This window comes from Ursus americanus, chromosome 18 (genome assembly GCF_024610735.1).
Source record: "Ursus americanus isolate L20-20 chromosome 18, mUrsAme1.1.p, whole genome shotgun sequence".
In the NCBI taxonomy this organism is placed as follows: domain Eukaryota; kingdom Metazoa; phylum Chordata; class Mammalia; order Carnivora; family Ursidae; genus Ursus; species Ursus americanus.
Genome location: NC_142144.1, coordinates 47,677,794 through 47,697,851, shown reverse-complemented (window position 1 = coordinate 47,697,851; position 20,058 = coordinate 47,677,794). Strand labels below are relative to the sequence as shown.

The 20,058-nt window shown below is 40.0% G+C and overlaps 2 protein-coding genes across 6 annotated transcripts in view; one reads left to right on the top strand and one right to left on the bottom strand.

Annotated features, from left to right (window-relative positions):
* DENND4C (DENN domain containing 4C) overlaps window positions 1–18,346 on the top strand; it is a 125,935-nt gene extending 107,589 nt beyond the window's left edge. For all 5 annotated transcript variants that reach the window (XM_045780742.2, XM_087869617.1, XM_087869615.1 and 2 more), the window contains 4 exons: window positions 795–912; window positions 9,846–9,996; window positions 11,703–11,767; window positions 11,983–18,346. In XM_045780742.2, coding sequence (XP_045636698.2) covers window positions 795–912; window positions 9,846–9,996; window positions 11,703–11,767; window positions 11,983–12,119 — 471 coding nt within the window. In that variant the 3' untranslated portion in view covers window positions 12,120–18,346. The remainder of the gene's footprint in view (window positions 1–794; window positions 913–9,845; window positions 9,997–11,702; window positions 11,768–11,982) is intronic.
* RPS6 (ribosomal protein S6) lies at window positions 15,635–19,586 on the bottom strand. The gene is made up of 6 exons (XM_045780748.2): window positions 19,474–19,586; window positions 18,828–18,959; window positions 18,162–18,372; window positions 17,816–17,962; window positions 15,862–16,019; window positions 15,635–15,771 (listed from the first exon to the last, which is right to left on the bottom strand). Exons 1-6 carry the CDS (start codon window positions 19,477–19,479, stop codon window positions 15,676–15,678), a joined length of 750 nt encoding a protein of 249 aa, XP_045636704.1. The 5' UTR covers window positions 19,480–19,586; the 3' UTR covers window positions 15,635–15,675.
* Between the last annotated feature and the right edge of the window lie 472 nt (window positions 19,587–20,058).

The following is a 20,058-nucleotide window of genomic DNA, read 5'->3' as shown; positions in this document are numbered from 1 at the left end:
AGAGAAGTTAAGTAATTTACACAAGGTCACATACCTACTACGTGCTGGGGAGCCAAGACCACAGTCTGTCTGTCTGACTGTAAAGCCCGTACTGTACTTATGCTGGGGTGCCTGATTCCAGTGGAGACTCTGAGCTTCCTGGAGTTCCTTCATTTTATGATACTGAATACTGAGAGACACCCCAACGTGCACCAAGGGCACAGCACAATCTTTGCTTTAGTATCACACTCTCTTTTGACTCATTTATTTTAAGTAGCAGTGTGCATGACAAGATAGTAGAAACTATTGTACTTTCTCCTACCTTAAAATTTGTTGTCATGGTGACTGCTCTTTCATGTGGCCACTGTGCCCAGCTACCAAGTTGTCTTTGCAGTCTGGAAATAGGAATGATAAACCTGCACTTCAGAAAATAGGAATATTTATCATCAGGTACAAATAAAAATTAAAATTTTTGCTTAGAATTTTAGGTCCATTATTGGGGCGCCTGGGTGGCACAGCGGTTAAGCGTCTGCCTTCGGCTCAGGGCGTGATCCCAGCGTTATGGGATCGAGCCCCACATCAGGCTCCTCCGCTGGGAGCCTGCTTCTTCCTCTCCCACTCCCCCTGCTTGTGTTCCCTCTCTCGCTGGCTGTCTCTATCTGTTAAATAAATAAATAAAGTCTTAAAAAGAAAAAAAGGATTTTACGTCCAGAGTTTTTAAAGAACTCATTTGTTTTATATAATAAGCTTTGCTAGATCCACTGGTAATCATTATTCTGCTTAGGGTGCTAATACTTTCTGTTGATCTCTTTTAGCTTCCTCTATCATCTCTGTCCCAGGATAGCAAACTTGTGTATATCCAGCTATTATGGGATAATATCAACCTGCATCAGGAACCAGGAGAACCTTTGTATGTCTCGTGGAGGAATTTTAGTAAGTAAAATAGAATTAAAGACAGACGCAAACTAGAAACAACCCATATATCTTTCCACAGGTGAATGAATAACAGGTTGTGGTACAATGCATACAGTAGAAAATTATTTAGCAATAAAGAAGAATAGACTACTGGGGTAAAAAAATAAAGGAGGTGAGAGAAACAAATTATTCTGCTTTATTTTAAAGTTTTTCATACATTTTTAGTATCTCTTCCATTTTAGATCAGATTGATTTGCTCTTATACTGACCCATTTGACTGTGTCAGGGAGTGGAAGAGTATTTTGTGATTTTTCTGTCGGATGCCAATTCGGGGGGCATTGGGAAAGTAAGTGCGGTTAGTGGAAGAGCAATCTGGATGTGCTGTTGGTATAGGATCGTAATTCCAACTATGTGGATACTGATCTCAAAGATTCTGGCTTCATTTTCAGTCTTATGTTTAGGACATATTTTTCCAGGGCTCTGAAAGAAGTACCATCCAGTATTCCAAAGTCCTTCGAGTCAATAAGACAGCACCACCTATGGGATATGTGAGCATATGATATCAGTAGGCAGTTCACGGAAGGAACATTTCATGACTTATATTAGTTTGCTAGGGCTACCGTAACACAATACCACAGACTGGGTGGCTTAAGCAACAAATTTGTTTCTGTCTGGAGACTGGAAGTCAAAAATCAGGATGTCAGTAGGTTTGGTTTCTCCCATGGCCTCTCTCCTTGGCTTGCAGATGGCCTTTTCCCTCTGTACACCTGCCTCTCTCTGGTGTCCTTTTCTCTTCTCATAAGGACACCGACTATAGTGGACTGAGGCCCCCCCCTTATGACCTCATTAACGTTAGTTACCTCTTTAAAGACCCTGTCTTCAGATAAAGTCACATAGGGAGTTAGAAGTTCAGTGTTACAGATTTGGGGGGAACGTAATTCAGTGCATAACACAAACATGAAAAAAATGCTCAATCTCATTATTTAGTGAACTATCAATTCCTTTTGTTAAAAAGGGGAAAGTACAAACTTAGTTACATCAGGATGGCAAAAGACCTTCTTATATCCAATCTTTTTGAGGATATGGAGGAAAAGAACACTCTTGATACATTATTAGAAGTGAAAATGATACAGTTCTGGAGAAGAATGTGGCCTATATTGTTCATATTTAATAAGTGGATACCCTTTAACTCAGCAGTCACAGTAAGACAACTCTGTTCTATAGAAATACAGTATGGAAAATTGCACAGTGATGCTTACTGTGTGACTATTTGTGATAGTGAAAAACTTCACGTAAATACCTAACAGGAGAATTGTGATAAATCCATATTATAAAATGTTGACATGAGTCATTTGCATATGAGTGCCTGAAAAGGATGTCATGTATCAAGTGGAAAAAGGGCAGCTTTTGGAACAGTATATGATCTTTCTAATTAAACAACAACAATATATGCATTTAAAAAGGCCTAAAACCACTATTAACAGTGGTTCCTCAGATGAGAAAGGGAACAGTTCACTTTTAATCTTCTACTATTTTGTACTTTTAAAAGAATCTATTCCTGTTTTGCAATTGGGATTTTTTCCAGTTTAAGTACAAAAAAAACAAAACTTTTTTTTCCTTGAAAATGCTAGTCACAAAATTATGGATAAATATATTACAAGCTTTTTTGTCTTTTTGTTGTTCAGTTCTGATTTTTTTTTTTTAAACAGAAGCAGAGTAACCTTGAAATTTATGCTAGAAAATAATAGAATTAGGGGCACCTGGATGGCTCAGTCAGTTGAGCATCTGACTCTTGGTCTCAGCTTAGGTTTTGATCTCAGGGTCATGAGTTCAGGCCCCATGTTGGGCTCCACGCTGGGTATGGAACCTACTTAAAAAATAATAATAGTAGAATTAAAGTTCCTATTTCTGTAGTTATTTTCCTACCTCTCTTGAAATGCACAAGTGTTCCAAAATATTCTATGATTTGTGATGGGAATAAAATTTAGAGCTCCCAATGGATTGATTGGCTGCGTTAAATGAAGAATTGGCAAGTAAATGACATTAAAAGACATAAGATTTAAGTGGGTGATGACTTCTAGAATGGTAGTGGCTTCCAGTGATTTCTGGAAGAGGAGCTTCAGAGAGCCCGCTTCCCAGCAAAACAACCATAATTGGTAAAAAATATATATATATATATTAAAGAAAAAAAGGGAGAAGGGTAGAGGCAGAGTAGGAGGGTCCTGAGTTCATTTTATGCCACTGACAAACCAAGGCAACAGCTACATCTATTGTACTAACTCTGAAAATGACCTGAAGACTGGCAAAATGGATCTTCCAAAGCTAGTTGAAAAAAAAGGCCATATCAGAAAGGAGCAGAGGGGCGGTTGGGAACCAAACTCCCAGCACAACTAACCAAATGGGAGGGACATCACAAACATGGAGGAAGGAGGGACTCAGACCCCACCCCTGGCCCTGGGGACTTGGACTGAGAAGACAAGTCCCCATAACATCTGGCTTTGAAAATCAGCAGTGCTTAACTCCAGGAGAGCCAGAGGATGGTGGGAAACTGAGTCCCCACCTTAAGAGAGCCAGCATGCTAAGTAACTTGCCAGGGACATGGCAAAGGAGCAGTAGTTTGAAAAGTGCCTAGGATATATGTGAAAGGGGATTTATTGACTAATTTTAAGACATGTACCAAAGGGGCAGGGATCTGCATATTTCTCTGGGAACAAAAGTGCTTGCCCTCCCCCAGCCTACAGCGCTAGACACTTGGAGCCAGCATTAACAGTCTCCATGTACCTTACCAGCACTGCATGCCTCTCCCCGACACTCCCCTTCCAACCCATTTGCCTCACCAGGTGCCCCTCCAAAGTAGCTTCTGCCCTGCCACACCGAAGGCAGCCCTGGCTGGGAAAGTTGTCCTTCCAAAGTGACTCCTGCCCTGAGGAGCAGGGGGGTAAACAACCTCACACATCTGCATGTCTAGAGTTCCTGCATTCAGGCCTCTTCACCGGCTGCAGAGGAAGCAAGCTTTACCCATCAGCGTGCCTGCAGCTGTGGTACACGCTAATGGCAGGCAGCTGGGCTGAGTGCCAGCCCCACCCACCAGTGGGCTCGTGGTGGCTGCAGCTGACCTCTCAATCCCTGCCCAGTGCACCTACAGCGGGTTATTGCAGCCAGCTGGGCTGAGGGCCAGCCCCAGTCACCAGCATGCCCACAGCAGTCGCAGCTCAGCCACTACAAGAGGACACATGGAGCCCACACAGCAAAAACTCTTGGAGTACCTGGTTCTGGTGACCACAGGACCTCTTCTACACAAGGCCACTACTTTCAAGACCAGGAGGTACAGCTGACCTACCTCATATAGAGAAATAAACAGAGTTAGACAAAATGAAGAGACAGAGGAATATATCCCCAATGAAAGATTTTTCCTAATCTGGGGAAGGACATAGACACCTGAGTCCAGCAAGCACAGAAAGCCCCTGAAAAGATGAAGAAAGGAAAAGAGAACTACAAGGACAACCAGAAAACAATGAACAAAATGGTGATAACTATATACCTATCAATAATGACTTTAAATGTAAATGGATTAAAGGATTAAATGCTCTAATCAAAAGAGGGTGACAGAATGGATTAAAAAAAAAAAGTTAAAACCCATCTCTATGCTGCCAACAAGAGACTTATGTTAGACCTAAAGATACACAGAGAATGAGAGGGAAGGGATGGGAAAAGATACTCCATGCAAATGGAAGCAAACGAAACAAAAGCAGCTAGGGTAGCAATACTTTTATCAGACAAAAAATAGACTATAAACAAAGACTGTAGCAAGCGACAAAGAAGGGCCTCACATGATGACAGGATTAATCCAAGAATAGGATATGACAGTTTTGAATATCTAAGCACCCAATATAGGAGCACCTAGATATATAAAGCAAATTTTCACAGACAAAAAGGGAGAGATTGAATAGATACATGCAGAATATTTCATCTCAAAACATACATTCTTTTCAAGTGCACATAGAACATTGTCTAGGACCAGTGTTGGGCTGCAAAACCAGATCTTGATAAATCTGGGAAGACGGAAGTCCTATCAAGCATCTTCCCTGACCACAACAGTGTGAAACTAGAAATCAATTACAAGAAAAATACTGGAAAAAACAAAACAAAACAGAGGCTAAACAGCATTCTCTTAAGCAATGGGTCAATGAAGGAAATCAAAGGAAATTAAAAAGAAAATACTTGGAGATAAATGAAAATGGAAACACAGTAGTCCATAATCTTTGGATTTTGCAAAACTGCAAAAGCAGTTTTAAGAGGGAAGTTTACAGAGCCACAGGCCTATGTCAAAAGACCACAAAAATCTCAGTCTGACCTCTAACATCTAAAGGAACTAGAAAAAGAAGAACGAAGCTCAAAGTTAAAAGGAAGGAAATAATAAAAGAGTGGAAATAAATGGAGACAAAAAAATAGAAAAGATCAACTAAACCAAGAGTTGGTTTCTTGAAAAGATAAACCAAATTGAGAGACCTTTAGCCAGACTCATTAGGGAAAAAATCAAGTAATGTAATACACCATACCAATAGAAGAAAGGACAAAATCAATCACCCTTTGTTAAAAACACTCAAGTTAGGAATAGAAACAAACTTCCTCATCCTAATTACGAGTATCTACGAAAACCCACAGTTGACATCATACTTGATGGTGAAAGACTGAATACTTTATCCCTAAGTACAGGAACAAGACAAGGATGTCTCTTTTCCTCAGTTTTATTCAACATTGTGCTGGAAGTTCTTACTAGAGAGCAGTTAGGCGAGAAAATAAAAGACATCCAAATTGGAAAGGAGGAAGTAAAACTAGATTTGTAGATTATGTGATCTAACCAAAATTTTAAGGAGAATACATATACTATATGGAAGTCGTAACTTCAGCAAAGTTGCAGGATATACGATCAATACATAGAAATTAACTATTGGGTAGGGGGATGGGGTAACTGGGTGATGGGCATTAAGGAGGGCATGTGATGGGATGAGCACTGGGTGTTATATGCAAATAATGAGTCATTGAACACTACACCAAAAATGAATGATGTACTATATGCTGGCTAACTGAATTTAAATTAAATAAAATAAATTCATTGTATTTCCGTATACTTTTCAATGAATAATCCAAAAATGAAAGCAAGAAAATAATTCCATTTACAATAGCATTAAAAAGGATAAAAAAGAGGGGCACCTGGGTGGCTCAGTTGGTTGAGCTCTTGATGTCTTTGGCTCAGGTCATGATCTCAGGGTTCTGGGATCAAGCCCCACGTGCAGCTCTGTGCTCAGCGGGGAGTCGGCTTGAGGATTTCTCTCCCTCTGCCTCTTCCCCTGCTTGCATGCTCTCTAAAATAAATAAAATCTTTTTAAAAAAGAATAAAATAGGAATAAATAAAGCAGAAACACAAAACTAGAGAAGACCTAAATAAATGGTAAGAAATTCCATGTTTATAGATTGGAAGATTTAATATTAAGATGGCAGTGCAGTATTTCAGATAGAGCCACAGATCCAACACAGTCTCTACCAAAAATCCGGGTCGCTTTTTTTTACAGAAATTGACAAGCCTGTCCTAAAATTCACATGGATATTTAAGGGACCCAGAATAGCCCAATCTTGAAAAAGAAGAAAGTGGGATATTGGGGCGCCTGGGTGGCTTAGTTGGTCAAGGGTCCGACTCTTGGTTTGGGCTCAGGTCATGATCTCAGGGTCCTGAGATTTAAGCTCTACATCGGGGTCTACACTGGAGTGTGGTGCCTGCTTGGGATTCTCTCCCCCTCTCCTCTGCCTCTCCCTGCTCACACACTCTATTAAAAACAAAAACAAACAAAAACACAACAATTTAAAGAAAAAAAAAGAAAGTGGGATACTGGCATAGGGAGATACCTATCTATCTGTCTCAATAGAATAGAGCTGAGTTTCCAGAAGTAAACTCTCATATGTATGTAGTCATTTGTCTTTCAACAAGAGTGCCAAGACCATTGAGTGGATGAAGAATAGTGTTTTCAACAAATGGTGCTGGGACAACTGGAGCAACATGCAAAAAACAACACCCCAAAGTTGGAGCACTTCCTCAAGTTATACATAAATGGATCATAGATCTAAATGTAAGAACAACGGAACTCTTAGAGGAAAACACAGGAGTAAACGTTCATGACCTTGTATAGGACAGACCTCCTTAGATACACCGCTACCAGAAGCACAAGTGAGAAAAGAAAAAAATAAATAAATTGGACTTAATCAAAATCAGAAACTTCTGTGCTGAAAAATAAACCATCAAAAAATGTTAACACACAGAATGGGGGAAGCATCTATGCCAATAATACAACTTAAAAAAGATACTCAAAATGTTTGAAGAACTCCTATGACTCAGCAATAAAAAACCCCACCTATTTAAAAAATGGGCAAAGGATCTGTTTTAGTCCATTCTGGCTGCTGTAACCAAATACCACAGACTGGGGGGCTTATAAACAACAGAAATGTATTTCTCACAGTTCTCGAGGCTGGAAGTCCAAGATCAGGGGGCCAGCGTGGGCAGTTCAGGGCCCTCTTCCAGGTTGCAGACTTCTCATTATATCCTTTCAGGTGGCAGAAGGGATGAGGGAACTCTGGTATCCCACCCCCCCCTTTTTTTTAACAGGCACTAACCTGTTTGTGAGGACTCTGCCCTCATGACATGCTGCTTCCCAAGGCCTCCGCTCCAGATACCATAGTATTTGGTATGAGGTCTTTCAACCTAAGAAATGTGGGCAGACAGACCTTCAGACCACAGCAGGATCTGAATAGACGGTTCTCCAAGGATGTTGTAAATGGCCAAAAGCAAATGAAAAGATGCTCAGTATCACGAGACATCAAAGACATGCAAATCCAAACCGCAGCGGTGTACACATCTCACTTGCCAGATAGGCCGTGGTCTAAAGGGTCAGATACTAACAAGTGTTGGTGAGGATATAGAGAAATTAGAACCCTCCGACACTGCTGAGTGGAAGAAAGAGTAGCTGCTTCGGAAGACAATTCATGGTCCTCAAGATGGCAGAATTAGCACAAGACACAGCAGTCGCACTCGGGTATACGCCCGAGAGAAATGAAAACATACGTATAAAAATTAGTACACTGGGCTTAGCAGCATTTTCTTACAGCCAAATAATGGAAACGGCCTAACTCTCCATCCACTGAGGAAAGAATAAAGTATGGTACATCCATACAATGGAATATTATTTAGAAGTAAAAGTAATGAATATGGATACATAGTACAATATGGATAAATTTGAAAACACAGAAGCAGCCAGCCACAAATCACAGAAAATAGGGTTCTTTTCTATGAATATCCAGAATAGGCACATCTGTGGAGACAAAGTAGGTTAGTGGTTGCCTAGGGCTGAAGAGCTGGGGAGACAGAGGAGAGACTGCTAAGAGATAGGAGGTTTCTTTGGGGGATGAGAAATCTTCCACAATTGATTGTGGTGATGGTTACACAACTTCACGAATATACTAAAAATCACGGAATTACACACTTTAAGTGGGTGAATTGAATGGTTTGGGAATTATTTTTCAATACAAGTGTTAATTAAAAAACTAAACTATAGGAGAAATAGCGAAGTTGCAGATTCTGTTTGGGTTAGGTTCTAAAATCACAGCATAGCATAAAAATCAAATATATTCAAAGGTCATCATGTAGCAGGTGTAAGAGCTAGACTCAAACCCCATAGCAGCCAGTATTTCCTCTTGTAACAGAGAACTTTATTTCTTTGAATGCAAATGAAGTTCTGCGAGTTGCCTTTCCTAAGAGGCTGTGTTGTATGAAAAATACAATAGCCTGTTTTATGACAGGCACTCGAAGTGAGGCTGATGAGGGGGCTACTGGATACGTATTCCCATGGCAACTAGCGTGCATATAAATAAAATTGTATGGTTGCTGGAATTACATGCAGTATTAAAGTTTTCCCTTCTTTCTGGGCCAAGCACCCTTTGTTGATTTTTTATTTACTTATTTTTTTTTGAGAGAGAGAGAGAGAGCATGAATGGGGGGAGGGGCAGAGAGGGAGGGAGAGGGACTCTTAAGCAGGGTCCACACAGCAGAGCCGTATGCGAGGCTTGATCTCACCCTGAGATCATGGCCGCAGCTGAAACCAGGAGTTGGATGCTTAACTGACTGAGTCACCCAGGCACCCCGATTTTGTGTATTTTTAATGTTAGCGTGATTAAATTCCAATATATACTGAAGCACTTTTGTAATTTATGAAATCTATATAAATATTTGTTCTTAATAATTGTGGAATTACCATTGTATCAATTAGGATTATACTCTGCTATATTTAATAGCAAATAACAGAAGCTTAAACAGGTGGATTATTCTCTCACATAAAGAAGTTAGAAGTAGGGGGCGCCTGGGTGGCTCAGTCGTTGAGCGTCTGCCTTCGGCTCAGGGCGTGATCCCGGTGTTATGGGATCGAGCCCCACATCAGGCTCCTCTGCTATGAGCCTGCTTCTTCCTCTCTCACTCCCCCTGCTTGTGTTCTCTCTCTCGCTGGCTGTCTCTCTCTCTGTGTCAAGTAAATAAATAAAATCTTTAAAAAAAAAAAAAAAAGAAGTTAGAAGTAGACACTCCAGGACTGGTAGGCAACTCCTCTCATCAGCGACCCAGGCCCTGGTGTCGTGTCTTACTTCTTCACGGTCACAAGATTGCTGCTGGAGTACAAGCTGTCACATCCCAGCCTGAAGAAGGAACCCCTACATTCAGGGAAAAGGCAAAGGGATCCTATCTGAAGAAAGCAGGAAAAATATTTTTTAGCTGGTCACATTGACACATAATTTTACTGGTAGGGAGGAGGTGAGGTTGAATAAAAGACTAGAAAATGCTACCACTCTGGGGGAAAAAAAAAACTTTTTTTTTTCCCAATTTAGAGTATTACTTACTGTGTTCTTACTACTAGATTCTGAAAAGAAACTGACTCTCCTGTCAGAGGAACAAGCAGCAACAAGCACTTTAGTAGAAACCATCAGGCAGAGTATTCAACATAATGATGTTCTGAAACCCATCAATCTACTTTCACAGCTAATAAAGCCAGACATGAAGAGACAAAGGTAAGAGCCCAGTGTTTGCTTCATGCCACTCAAGATAATTTCATGTTTATTATTTTTAAAATTTGTGTAGTTGTAAAAGGAACACACTCACTATAGAACACCTGATTGTTTCAAAAAGTGTTGCCCAAATAGATCTGCTCCTCCTTGAGCAAACATTATGAAAGTTGTGTGTGGAGGAGTAAACTTGAGGAGGTCATTCATTCATGTCTAAAATGCCCTGAGTCTTTGGGAAACATTACTGCTGTTCCCCAGAAGTCTACGAATTTGTTAGCAGTGATGTTACACATAGGTACTACTGGTTCAGGCCCTGTCAACCTGCTGTCTTACCTTTTATTTTCTTGTGGGACATTAAAAAAAAAACAAAAAACCTGTTTAGGAATAGAAACAATTTAGAAAAGTGATGGAAACAGTAAATTACAAAGGATATGGAGCTTTCCTGATCCTCTTACTGTTGTTTGCTAACATGCAGAGACTAGTACTCATCCCAGTCTCAGTAGAAGTGAATTTTGCAGCGGAAACCTCAGAAAAGGTGGCATAAGAAATGCTACCAAATACTAACAGTCTCCAGGTCCTCTGCAAATTTCTTTGGTCATGGCATCTTTGAAGATAACCTCAGAAGTGATAGAGCATGAACTGATTATGAAAATGAATGGATCCTTTTGTAATCTCAACAGCTGAGATAGAGATGATCTTTGCAGTCTAAAGAGCAGCTAGTTTCAAGCATCTGTAGTTTAAAGGCAGGGAAGGAAAATTAGAAATGATACATTACGGCTTCTGAAGCTTCTAAACAAAGCTATCTGAAGCGTTATCAGAATCAGCATTACTCTAATTTTTTTTTCTATGTTAAATACTCTGAAATCAGTTCATTTCTTAAGCTTTCCTTCATTTTTAACTGAACTATGAAGCTCATTTCGAAGGTTTGATTTGTAACACTTTCATGTTCACAAACCAGATACGGTTTATCCTTTATCATGGGATTGAATAGTAAAGTGACCACACCACTTTTCACAGTGTCCAAGGGTTTTAGACGCCCAACTTACTTAAAAATTAGTGTTACTTTGTCAGGTGGCAGAAGATGAGAGGAGACTCTGCTTTTGCACATTTTAATTGCAAAGTAGACTTAAAAGAGTTACCTATTACAGTTAACCCCCCATGCAATCGATAATCTGTATATAATTTTTGACTACCCCAAAACTTAATAGCTGTTGACCAGAAGTCCCACCAGTAACATAAACAGTTAACACATTTTGTATGTTGTATGTATTATATAATGAATTATTTACAATAAGTTTAGCAGAGAAAATACCTTTACAGTACTCTGCTGTATTGGAAAAAACCCCAACATATATAGGTGGACCCATGAAATTCAATCCCATGTTGTTCAAGGGTCAGCTGTATTTATATTGTTAAAATATTATAATAAGGTTAAAATAAGCTATTTAAAATAGTTTTTAGTGTGAAGCCTTATGTCCATAACTTTTTAATTTGAAATAGAAATTCAGAGTGAATAGCAAAAAGTAGCACAGTACTCATACTTTTCACCCAACTTCCCCTAAAGGTGACATCTCCTAACTGTATTGTTGTATCAAAACCACACTGACATGGATACATTAACTATAGAATTTAATCATTTTTCACCATTTTACAAAACCTTCATGTATTTTTATGCTCTGTGCCCATTAACTTTAAAAATATTTGTTTTATAGGAGTTTATACCGAGAAATCCTCTTCTTATCATTAGTATCTCTTGGAAGAGAGAATATTGATATTGGTAAGTTGGCTAATTAAGGATCACTAAAGGAGGTTCTTTCATTTTCTAAAGTAATTTACAAAATTGTAATTGGTAGGGGTAAATACTGCCCTTACCCTTGCAAAGATTTCTCTTAAAGATGCAGTTTATAGATATATATGAAATGACTTGATTACCATTTTTCAATTTATGACTTCTGTTTAACAAATTACTGCATTTTTGGAAATGTCTTTCAGAGGCTTTTGACAATGAGTATGGACTTGCATACAATAATCTATCTTCAGAGATTCTTGGGAAGTTGCAGACAATTGATGCTCCGCCAAGTGTCAGTATGGAGTGGTGCAGGAAGTGTTTTGGAGCGCCCCTCATTTAAGTAAGATTTCACTAGATATTTGACACACAGCGCTTGAGGGAATAGATTCAGTTGGCAGACATTCAAGGTTTGTTCCAAATCCTAACAACTGATGAAAGGGAAATGAAGTTAACTCTTGGGACAATATATAATGAAACGTAATCTATACTGAATCATCTCGCAACATAAAAATCCCATAAAAATGCCCCAGGGTTAGTGTCTGAAGGTTTGCAAATTCTGAGTGGTTCATCTGCCTCTGCTTGAAAACTGTTTTTGGATTTCTCAGTATATGCAGTTTGATAATGCGAAACTAATCTTGGCAGTTTGTTTATATTTGAAGTTGTTGGCCTTGGGGAATAGCAGTTTAATGTAAACTTGCCTAACCCCAAAACAAATGAAATCTCAATTATAAGAGCAACCTTTTTGTGTATGTGTGTATATATGTGTGGCTGTGTAGGTATTTTTATGTACAGCCATATTATATTTATTAAAATTCTTAGACTGCATGTTGCAATACAATTTTCTGAAAGGGGTCTGCAACTCTTAAATGACTACTGTTAAACTCAGCTGTAGTCATTAATCAAAATTACCTTAAAGTCTGATGACAGTCTATTTCTTCATCCATCATATTATGTATTCTCTTCCTTAGTGGATTTTATCTTGAATATCCACCTTACTTTTCATCCTCTTCCCAAACCATGTTAATTTGCAACAGCTTTAAGATTGGAATAAATGAACCAATCATAGAATTTAAATGCAGTTAAATCAGCCTCATAATTTACAAAATTGGAACATGCTTAAAATGCTTGTGTTTATTTTTTTGGACCTGAAATTGTTCAGGTACATTAATTGTTGCTATTGGTCACTTTTAAAAACCTGTGGGATAAACTTGCACTGCACACAGAAATTTTATTCTTGTATAATATTTAATTTGTATGCTTATTATTTGTGCATTTGTAAATACAGTTTTTTAGGATGGATCAATTAAGTCTTAAAACATTAAAGCTTATTGAGTTTGCTGCCAGTAGGTTCAAGAAAATCATGACCTCACATGCCTCTCTGACATTTTATCATGCCTTTCATTAAGAACAGCCCTTAGGAACAGTTAAGTTTGCCTTAACTCTTCAAGGTTTAAAAAGCCAATGGTTATGTGTGCTTTTACAGTAATTATGCAGATGACTAAATCAGTTGATAAAAATATTTCCAGGGGGTACGGTTAATAGCACAAATCTCCCACCTGGTGTAATCTTTTAAAAAGTCTTTCAACATTTCAGGGTTAATCTAACCTACGCAGATTTTGTTTCAATTTATTATGAAATTGCTGAGTGAAAGAACTTGTCAGAAATTATGTACAACTCTCATTACCTTAAAAATGGATCATTTGCACTATCTCAGAGTATATATTTTTGCAACGTAACACCTGGTACTTAACACTGCCCCAACAGAGTTTGGAGTTACCTTGCATATAAGCTTGAGGTTGAATAAAATGGAAAATTCTTAAGTTTGCTGTGCTTGTCTCTGTCCCATCTTTAAGGCTCCTGAAATATGTACAATTCTAACCTTTGTGATTTTGCGTTCATTAACTTGAACTAAACTACTTACCAAAGCATTTCCTACTAGTAAGTGTAATGATGATCTCCTTACACATCTAAGATTTGGCTATCCTGTACCAAAGTATACATTTTCTGGTAACTTCTTCGAACATTCTAAATAACTCAGCCATTATACATTGGAAAACTTAGCCTGCTGCTTTCATTTAGAAGTAGGGGCTGTTTTGTGTTCAAAGTACACAAAGGCCTTTTTCTAGCACCTACCACAGAAAGGGGACCACTAAAAATTTACTGCAAACGAAACCAGAAAGCCAGATATGCAGTCATTATCCATACATTTAGAAATATCTAGAATGATTTGTAGCAATGTATGAAACTGGAAAGCCTGAGAACTTCTGCGAACAATCTTTCAAATTAGTCCGGATGTTTAGCATTACCTTACACTCGTTTTGGATTTGAGAGTCTGATTTGACGTGAGCTACATTTTGTCAATTACAGCAACCTGCATGGTTAAGAGTTAATAAGCAGGCAGAACATAAGCATAAATGACTCCTATAATTGTGGGATAGTCAGTTGTTGCTCTTTTATTAACTTCATTCTTGGTACAAACTAGTATTGCAGGATTAAACATTACTGCTGAAATACTGTCTAGCATCCCCCCCTTTGAAAAGTAGTTTCCATCATAAATCTGCCAGAATTAACGAGTTCAACAGCCTAGCTCAGCCGTTATCTGTCCACTTTAGTGACTGCACTCCTTGATACAAGAAAGCATGGTGGTGGTTCTCCTGTCATATTAGAACCAACCAGGTACTGTTAGTACAGAACTCTGGGCTGTATACCAGACTTGCCTCCTGGCCTTTAAGTTACCCATGACTGCAGTGTTTATTCCTTTTTATTTTGCGTTATCACTTACAAATGCTACATTTTCCCTTTTTAGTTTGACGTTAATTTATAACATCAACTGCCAATTACAATTTTTCACGTTATGTAACTTCCTAATACCACGTATTAAGAGCAACACCGATCTCCCTTTTGTCTAAGAATCTACTCAGCTAGTCTAGTCCAGAGACTGGCATTATTGGCATTAGCTGGAAACTTAATTAGTAATGTAGAATCTGGGGCCACAAATCTTGTGAATCACAATCTACCTTTTGGTCAGATCTGCAGGTGATTGATAAGCGCATTTCAAGTGCAAAGCACAGCTTTAGTCTCTATGTTAAAGCAATTTGAAAATTTTACTCACTGATGGTTAAAACGTATACTCCAGCAAATAAGGAACTCCCAATTCTTCACCCTTAAAGCCTAATGTGCCTTTTTAAGAGCCTTCTAGTCTGTGAAGTTTAGTTCTGACTGCATTAATATAGAAACTAGACAGGCTACATTAGAAAAAGTATACTACTTTCTCTTTGTGCAACCTTCATTGATCCAAGTGTTTCTTAAAGGCACAGTGTGAAACTGTAAAATGCATGAATAACAATTCACCGAGAGTTGAAAGCTTTTGTTAATACAATTTGCACTGGTTTTAAAAGCTTTGTGAACTGTTTTAAAATGATATCTGTTAACTATACTTTTAACAAGGTATCTTTTTTACGTATGACAAATGTCCATCTTCTTAAGGGCACTTTTCATGTATTGTGTATAGATCTTTAAAATTGTATTCCTCAAAATAAAGTGTACAAAAGATGAATAGTCCTAGACCTTTATTTCCCCCAAATTGTTCCATGTCTTGCTGAAAAAGCAATAGGTACCTTATGCTCAGAATCCCTTTCCTGAGCCACGCACCCATCCCAAAAGAAACCCTGTTCTGGCCATCTCACCCACTGTTAAAGTATGGTCTCAGCCTCTAACCTCGAAAGATATCACTTTCAAGTATCTCCTACACACTTTATCCACCATCAGACTGCTATATACGATACTCCCTTATCGATCTCCATTTTCTCTCCAGTTATCTATGTTTTGTCATCAATGAAAAGTCAATAAAGGTGATTTGATGTCTGATCTTATTTATTTGTCACTCTTAGAAAATCTCATTTTTGACTGGACTCAGACTTAGAGGTAGAAGCTCTCAGAGAGGACAGCCTCCGTCTCTTGGCAATCTGTTCCTGGCGTTTTTCTTTGGCCTCCTGAACAAAACAAAAAAGCAGTTATAGCTTGTCTGGCTTAAAAATCGAAAGTCGGGCCTGACTTTTCCTCCCCCAGTCTTCCTGACTTACCTTCATTCTCTTGGCCAAAAGTTTAGCATATTCTGCAGCCTCTTCCTTATTTTTCTTAGTGCGCTGTTTCTTCAAAGCAATACGCCGACGTTTGTGTTGGAGGACACGCGGAGTAACAAGACGCTGAATCTTGGGTGCTTTGGTTCTAGGTTTCTTACCTGAAAATTCAGATGATTCAATCACTTCTTAAGAATACCCGTGTTGATTAGGATCCATATCTACATTTTTAAAACATTACTAACAGGACTACGTAGGAAAACTTACCTGTATGAGACCTTTTAGGTGAAATCTACACTACTGTATAACTTAATAACTACTCTGCCAACAAAAAGCCAAGATGGGTTAAAATAGCAACTGGAAAGTCCTTTTGAAAAGTGAACAGATTAACTTTGTCTACTAGGTGCCAGTGTTTTCCTGATTAGCACATTTAATCCTAAAACAGCTCATTAAACTACATCTCTAGTTGGGATGTCAACTTCAAGACTGTAAATTTAGGCTACTCCGCTTGAGGGAAGTCATACCCCACGCTTTTTTCTACTCAACTTTGATTTCCCTTCCACCATTAGATTGTCTTCGTAGGGTATTATATATTTTTGTACTCTAAGACACAGGTGCATTATTTTAAAACTGTATTAACTGTGTATGTGTAACTTCTTATCTATGAAAACTAAGTAAAGCTCTATCTGCACCACCACCCTAACCACACTCCTGAATCCCTTATGCTTGAATCTAGTATTTTCCAAAGCAGATCCTGCCAATCTGGGGAACGAAACCATTAACATTAGAATGTGCAGCACACAGTCCACAGAGTACCTTCACTTAGCCTGTGTGCTCTTTAAGTCCCAACTCCTATGTGGTACAGATCTGCTCTGGAGCAATAGTCTCTTTAGATGCAATCATTTGAGTTTGTAGACACCTAGTGGGAGTGACAAATAGCTCAGGCAAAAATTCTAAAACTAATTGTTCAGGTTTTGCTGAAGTCGAACACCTTAATTAACCTTAATTATAAAGCTGTAAGAACCATGCTATAAACACCTGTTAACTAGAACACACTACACTGGTATTGCCAGTGGTGTTGATAATGGGCAACTGCCACTTCTTAAGTGTAAACTGCAGGAGAATAACTTGTCCTTTTATACTATATCCCCAACACTTTAATACCTCACACATAGGTGGTTCAGGTATTTGGAGTGACCCATGAGCACTCGCTATATGCCAGGTGTAGGTTTTTAAGTCCCCGATGCCAAAACCCAACCAAATCTTTTCACAATTGTCAGGAAAACCCGACCTGAACTGACATGCTCTTTATTCCACATAATGAAAATAAATATCCCTACACTTTACTAGAGACAGTCACGTTACAGAGCACTGCTGTGTCACCAGTGATGGGTTATGTTCCCTAACCACGTTATCTACTATATACCACCTCAAAATATTAAAACTCCAAAACCCCAAACACCTGTTCCTAAGATTTTGAATAAAGTATTTTTCTTCTAATGGCCACAACTCCTACTATTGCTATCCACATCTCAGATTAAGAAAATAAGGGCAAGGAGTTACAGCAACTTCAGCTGATGAAAGCATTACTTCTGTAAAAACAGAATCTCTAATATGTAAAGAAAGCAAAAGTGGATAGGAAGTGAGCGTGTTCAATCATAGAATTTTCTATCATTTTCCCGACCCCTACCCAAAAGTAATGACCTTTAGGTCTGATAAGTTATCTTCAGATAAATATATATCAGTATAACTCAGGTAAAATTTCAAGTAAAATTGTAATACTCTAGCTAGAAGCATCAGACACAAGGATTAGTAACAAGTGCCTATCCTGACCCTCTTCCCAGTCTTTTCCTAAAATACTTAAACCAGTCAATACATAATACATGGACTCTCTAATATACAAGATGCTACAGACAAATGAAATTAAGCAAACCCCAAGTTGCATAATCTTCCCTACCTTCTTTGTTTAGGGGCTTTCTCACAACATACTGGCGGACATCATCTTCTTTAGAGAGATTGAAAAGCTTGCGGATTCTGCTGGCTCTTTTGGGCCCCAGGCGACGAGGCACAGTAGTATCAGTGAGTCCAGGAATATCCTTCTCCCCTAAAAGAGGAAAGTGATCAGACCTTTTTAATTCCACAACTTTCTTATAAACAATAACTGTTAATTACTGTTTATGCATTGGTAAAGAAACAAGTCCACTGGTCAAACTGTGGATACTGCAAATGAAAAAGCATTTGGGTAATCAGCTTTTAAATTGATGTCAACAGAAACCAAACTCAAGAACGTAAGTAAACCTTACCTTTTTTTACAATGACCAAGTTGAGAACACTGAGATTGGCATCCACAATGCAACCCCGCACGGATTTGCGTTTTCTCTCTCCAGTTCTCCTCGGCCTATAGCAGGAATGCCCCTTACTCAGCAGCAGGCGGACACGGCCATGGGTCAAGACACCCTGCTTCATGGGGAAGCCTTGTTTGTCATTGCCACCACTGATTCGAACCACATAACCCTGTAGAATACAAAGACACCTTGTAAAATAAAGGATTATGGTCCTTAAATCCTAGGAAGTGTGCTAAAACCAATTTGAAACTTACAGTTTTCTCTGGTTACTAAGTTTGGCCTAGATCTTCAATCTGGCAAGATCAATCAGCAAATTCCCTTCAATCAAGTTCTACTTAGGTTTTACTACATGTAACAGTTCCAGTGAGGTAAAGATGTTAAGAAACCAAAATGCAAACAAGCAACCAACCAGAAACAACCCTTGTGAGCACTTGTTTAAAAACCTGAGGTCTGTTTTGCCCTTCGATATACATAGAACCCCGCAAGGTGATAGCTCTACTTCGAAGAGACAAGTGGAAGCAACCCAAGGTCAGAAGACAGAACCTGGAGTCTGAACCCCGCTATATGCACCAATTTCCAACAGCGCTGACCATCTCAAATAGCTGGAACAGTTCAATTCAGTACCTTCCATTCTTCACCCAGAGCATCGGCAGCAACTTCTGTGGCCATACGCTTCTCATAAAACGTACGAAGTTTGCGTTCATCGTCCACTTCAATGAGTTTCTGGCAGCCAGTAGCTGGGAAGGAGATGTTCAGCTAAGGATTAAAGGGGGGTGGGGGGGGGAGAGTTTTAAAAAACGGCAGAACCACCAGAAAGCCTTTCATGCAACCCCCAGACAAGGAGCAGATACCTTAACATGTCGGTTTTGTTAGCTGAAGCATGCGTGCGCGTAATAACGCACAAGCACCGCACTAAAAATCGGGCTGATTTTGCCTCAAGGAATGACTCCGGGGGCGAAGGGTCCTCCGCAGCCTTTCAGCCTGTCAGAGCCCGACCCACGGGCCGCCAGCGAGGCAGGAGGGCCGCATCTGCCGGGCCGGGTGTGAGGACGCCACCATGGCGCTCCCCGCCCGGCGCGGCTCCAGCCGTAATCGCTCGCCATCCGCTCTCCCAAGGACCCCTGGACCCGAGAGCGGCAGGCTTTCTCCCGCCTCAGACCCTTCTCCACCTAGATCTAGGGCTCTGGGGAGCCAGGACTGTGGCAATGCAGCGTTCTGGGGCTCGATCCACCTTCCCCCGGCCCATTTCGTAGCCTCCACCACTTCCTACCTTCATCCTGAAGCAGCCTACCGCCTCCGAGGCGCCACGAAAAAGAGGCCCGACTTCCGCTTAGCCCACGTCTCATAGGCACTTCTAATTCTCGCGAGATAAGCGGGCCTCTGGGATAGCGGAAGTGATCGCAGGTAGGCGGTACTTCTGGAGGCGGGGTGAATTCGCTTAGGGAGGTCGGCCCTGCTGGGTGTGAGTGCTGCGGTGAGTTTGTTTCTGAAGGTTAGTGTCTCCGGAGGTGGGTCTATCCCGCACTGTCCTGAGCGAGGGTAGAGTCCCCGCTCGATCCTGGACACCCCGCCTTTGCTGGTACCATGGAAGAAGGGCAGGACCGGAGTTCAGCTCTCTTGGCCTCTCCTGTACCTTAGACACCGTCTGGAGATTTTTAGTTCAGAAGCTTGCCCTGCTCTGGTTCCGGCTGTTCACAGCAGGACGCCCTGAAAGCCGTGATTTGTTTCTCTGCCTGTCCTCCAACAGCTCTGCCGTCATCGTCGTCCTGTCGCAGAATAACACCTTCCCTTTCGCGCAGGCCAATAACCACAATTGCCCTAAGTCCAGGCCACCATCGGTGCGTCCTAAATGGTC

Bases quoted from the DNA above. Each gene is read 5' to 3' on its own strand.
- RPS6 (XM_045780748.2), bottom strand. The intron at 18,373-18,827 runs GTACTGAATTGA...TGTATTCTACAG, and splicing joins CTCTGGGTGAAGAATGGAAG to GGTTATGTGGTTCGAATCAG. The intron at 16,020-17,815 runs GTAGGGAAGATT...CTGAATTTTCAG, and splicing joins AAAGCCCCTAAACAAAGAAG to GTAAGAAACCTAGAACCAAA.